The following is a 3423-nucleotide window of genomic DNA, read 5'->3' as shown; positions in this document are numbered from 1 at the left end:
AGAGCATTCACCCTGGCCTCTCCTACTTCTGCATCCTCATCCGCGTCCCACTCTGCCACTTCCTGCGCACACGGGCCAGCGCTCGGGGCCCTGCCCGAGGAAATCCTGCAACTGTTCTGCCGTGAACTGTTCCTTCTCTCACTCTGAATTCGCTGCTCTCAAAGCCTTTGTCTTTTTCCAGACCGGTCAGGTTCTTTGTTAATGAACCATGAAAATCCACTCTGGCTGACTGAAACAGAAAAAGAATTCAGTGAAAGACTGTTGAGAGCTAATGAAGGAGGATTAGTAAGCATGGAGGGACAAGCTGGGGAGCCGAGCAGCTAGAACCTCAGGGCTGGTTTGGAGGGGCAGTGCCGCCACCACCTCTGGACAGTGAACATGTAGCTGGCCCCCGGGTACTGGGTGCCAGATTCTGCCAGTGATTCCTCTGCCACCGGAACAGCTTCTCCTCTGGCCTTGCCTCTCTGCACCACTAGATACTGGTCAGACCTAGGCAGAAACATCAGGCCAAGTCACAGTCCATCCACTGGCTGCAGAGGGGATGCAGACAGGGGTATCTCACTGGTGCTGTGAGAGCTGGGCTCAGCCTGCTGCCCCAGCTCTTACAGTGGGAAATCACTCCTTTTCCAGACAAGAACAAAAAAGAGAAACAAAAGGCCACATGGCCCCTTCCCAATTCAGGACAGTTGTTTTATTAAACTTTCTACAACTTCCTTAAGTCCTTGAAGCCGTTTCTTCTAACCTCTCACTTAGAACTCTGGAACATAGTTTAATGCTAAATGAAAGCCTTGGGGGGTCACAGATTTACATACGAAATGTTCATAACAGCATGATTTAAAATAGCAAAAAGAAAAAGCCTGAATTTTCAACAATAGGTCGAGGAATAGTTGGATGAATTAGGATATATCCATAGGATTAAATATATGCAGTAATTAAAAATCATGAATTTGAAAAACTTTTTACAACACACAAAAATATAACTGAAAAGAACTTGACAATATGTATATGTAAGCACTCAGAATTATATATGTGCATACATGAACATATTTTATAGTGAAATATAAATGTATATATAATACACCAAAATGTTAACAGATTGATGAGATTAGAAGAATTATTTTTTTTCTTTATGCTTTTCTGCCCTTTTCACACTGAGCTGCTGCTGCTGCTGCTGAGTCGCTTCAGTCGTGTCCAACTCTGTGCGACCCCATAGACGGCAGCCCACCAGGCTCCCCCGTTCATGGGATTTTCCAGGCAAGAGTACTGGAGTGGGGTGCCACACTGAGCTGGGAAGTTATAAAGATTGAACAGAAAATCTGGTGATGGTAGACTTCCTGCGCCATTTTTAACCTTGGCCATGTTCTCAGTACAATTTTTCCCAAACCAATCTTAAACTAAATAGTCTAAATTCTTACTCTTTTCTCCCAATCTTCGTGTTCATGTACAGCTCCTTCATTCCATTCTGTAAGCCATTCCCCAGCCCCACTTCGCATGTGAGCTCCCCCTCTCTCCTGCTCATTTTCCCCTCCCTGCATTTTAGCTCAGTGATTCACTGACATAACCGTCTCTAGGGTTTCCATTACTCTTCTTTTAGCCAGATCTGAAGATCTTGTCTCTGTTGGTTTAGCCAGGTCACCTTGTGGTTTTCTTATTTTCTAAACTAAGAAGGGTTCATTCTTAAGCGCCCTACCTATAAGGCTTCATAGGAAGCCTCACATCTGAGCTCTTCCTGTGTCTCCTGACTAGTCCCAGGCCTCTGTGTTTACTCCCTCCCTCATCTGCTCTTTTATCTCCTTTACCACTGTATTGGTTCCAGCATAGTGGAACCAATATCCTATACATGGAAGTGTTAGTTTTGACAGGACCTGTGACCTCCAGAGACTACCTGCCTGAGCCAGCTCGGCTTTGACAATAGGTTTGAGTTCCTCCCAGCTTTATCTACGGCCCTGGAAGCTCAGTAAAACCTTGCCTGCAGCTGTGTTCCTGCCATTCATTAGCTTTCTCCAGCTTCCACCTCTACCAGCAAGATGCTGTGCAAGTGGGCAGGTTTCAGGCCATGGCCTCAGAGTTGAAATCTGCTTTTCTATCCAGTCTTTTCAGATTACAGCTATAATTGGGCTCTCTATGGGGCATCTCTAGTGGCTCAGATGGTAAAGAGTCTGCTTGCAATGCTAGAGACCCAGGTTTGATCCCTTGGTCAGGAAGATCCTCTGGAGAAGGATATGGCAACCCAATCCAGTGTTCTTGCCTGGAAAATCCTATGGACAGAGAAGCCTAACCGGCTACAGTCCACTGGGTCACAAAGAGTCAGACATGACTAACTTTTACACACATCTTGCTTTCAGGTGACTCAGATGATAAAGAATCCACCTGCCAATGAAGGAGACCCGGGTTCCATCCCTGGATCGATAAGATCCCCTGGAGAAGGGAATGGCTGCCCACTCCAGTATTCTTGCCTGGAAAACCCCATGGGCAGAGGAGCCTAGTGGGCTACAGTCCATGGGGTCACAAAGAGTCGGACATGACTGAGTGATTAACACTCTAACTTTCACCTCATCTGGCTTTCAAGCTCACCTTCATATGCTTGGATCACCCTGATTGACCTTCAAACCAACCTAGGACCCCAAAGGTCTTGGCTCAAATTCTGTGTATGGGATTCGTACGAGGCTGGGAGTGAAGTTCAGACTACCCTAGTTAGATATCTGTTGTCATGCATGTGCTGTGTCATATCTCAGTCAACAGGACTGGACCTGTGGTGACCCAAATCTATGGAACAACAGTCCTTTTGTAACTGCTCTTAATCCTTGGTCTGGCTCATCTACCCTCATGACTTCATGTTTATATTAGCCCTGACCTCTCTTTGTTTTCTGGACCCATAACTTACTTTATCCTTAGTATATCTGTGTCTTGGGTTTCCTGCTTTCAGAGACATTTATTTATTGATTTGTTAATTCATCCAGCAGGCCCGTATGAGCACCTACCAGTTGGCGCCATAAGCAATCAGAGGCTAGGCAATAAGTTAGACAAAATAAAGGGCTGTGTCAATTGGGATGCTTTTTATTGCTAGTGACAGACGTCCTGATTCAGACTGGCTTAAGCAAAAATGGGATGTATCCCCTCACATGCCTGACAAACCTGGGACTAGATGTGGTTTCCTTCAGGCGCAGCTGGCTTCATGGATCTTAAATGCTACCTTTGGGACCTGGCCTGTCTTCATCTCTCAGCTCTGCCCCACTGTGCTGTGTGATGGCTTCATTCTCCGCTCTCCACCTGCCGGCAAGAGAGATGTTAGCAGTGCCAGGCCCACATTCTCCTAGGCGCCAGTACAGCAGAGAAGGTACTGCTCTCTTAGTAGCCCCAACAAATGTCCTACTATGTCTTGTGGTTCTCACTGGATTAGATGCTCTTCTCCGAACAAATGAT

At 46.3% G+C, this 3423-nt stretch overlaps 1 protein-coding gene across 6 annotated transcripts in view; it reads left to right on the top strand.

Moving 5' to 3' along the window:
• ALG14 (ALG14 UDP-N-acetylglucosaminyltransferase subunit) overlaps positions 1-3423 on the top strand; it is a 126290-nt gene that overhangs the window by 93105 nt on the left and 29762 nt on the right. Inside the window, exon 4 of one of the 6 annotated variants that reach the window (XM_027972247.3) lies at positions 3162-3337. The exons of the other annotated variants lie outside the window; for them this stretch is intronic. Coding sequence (XP_027828048.1) covers positions 3162-3317 — 156 coding nt within the window. The 3' untranslated portion in view covers positions 3318-3337. The remainder of the gene's footprint in view (positions 1-3161; positions 3338-3423) is intronic. 6 annotated transcript variants of the gene reach the window in all.

The sequence above is a fragment of the Ovis aries genome, chromosome 1 (assembly GCF_016772045.2).
Source record: "Ovis aries strain OAR_USU_Benz2616 breed Rambouillet chromosome 1, ARS-UI_Ramb_v3.0, whole genome shotgun sequence".
In the NCBI taxonomy this organism is placed as follows: Eukaryota; Metazoa; Chordata; class Mammalia; order Artiodactyla; family Bovidae; genus Ovis; species Ovis aries.
The sequence above is the reverse complement of the archived record's forward strand: the minus strand, read 5'-3'. Positions and strand labels throughout refer to the sequence as shown.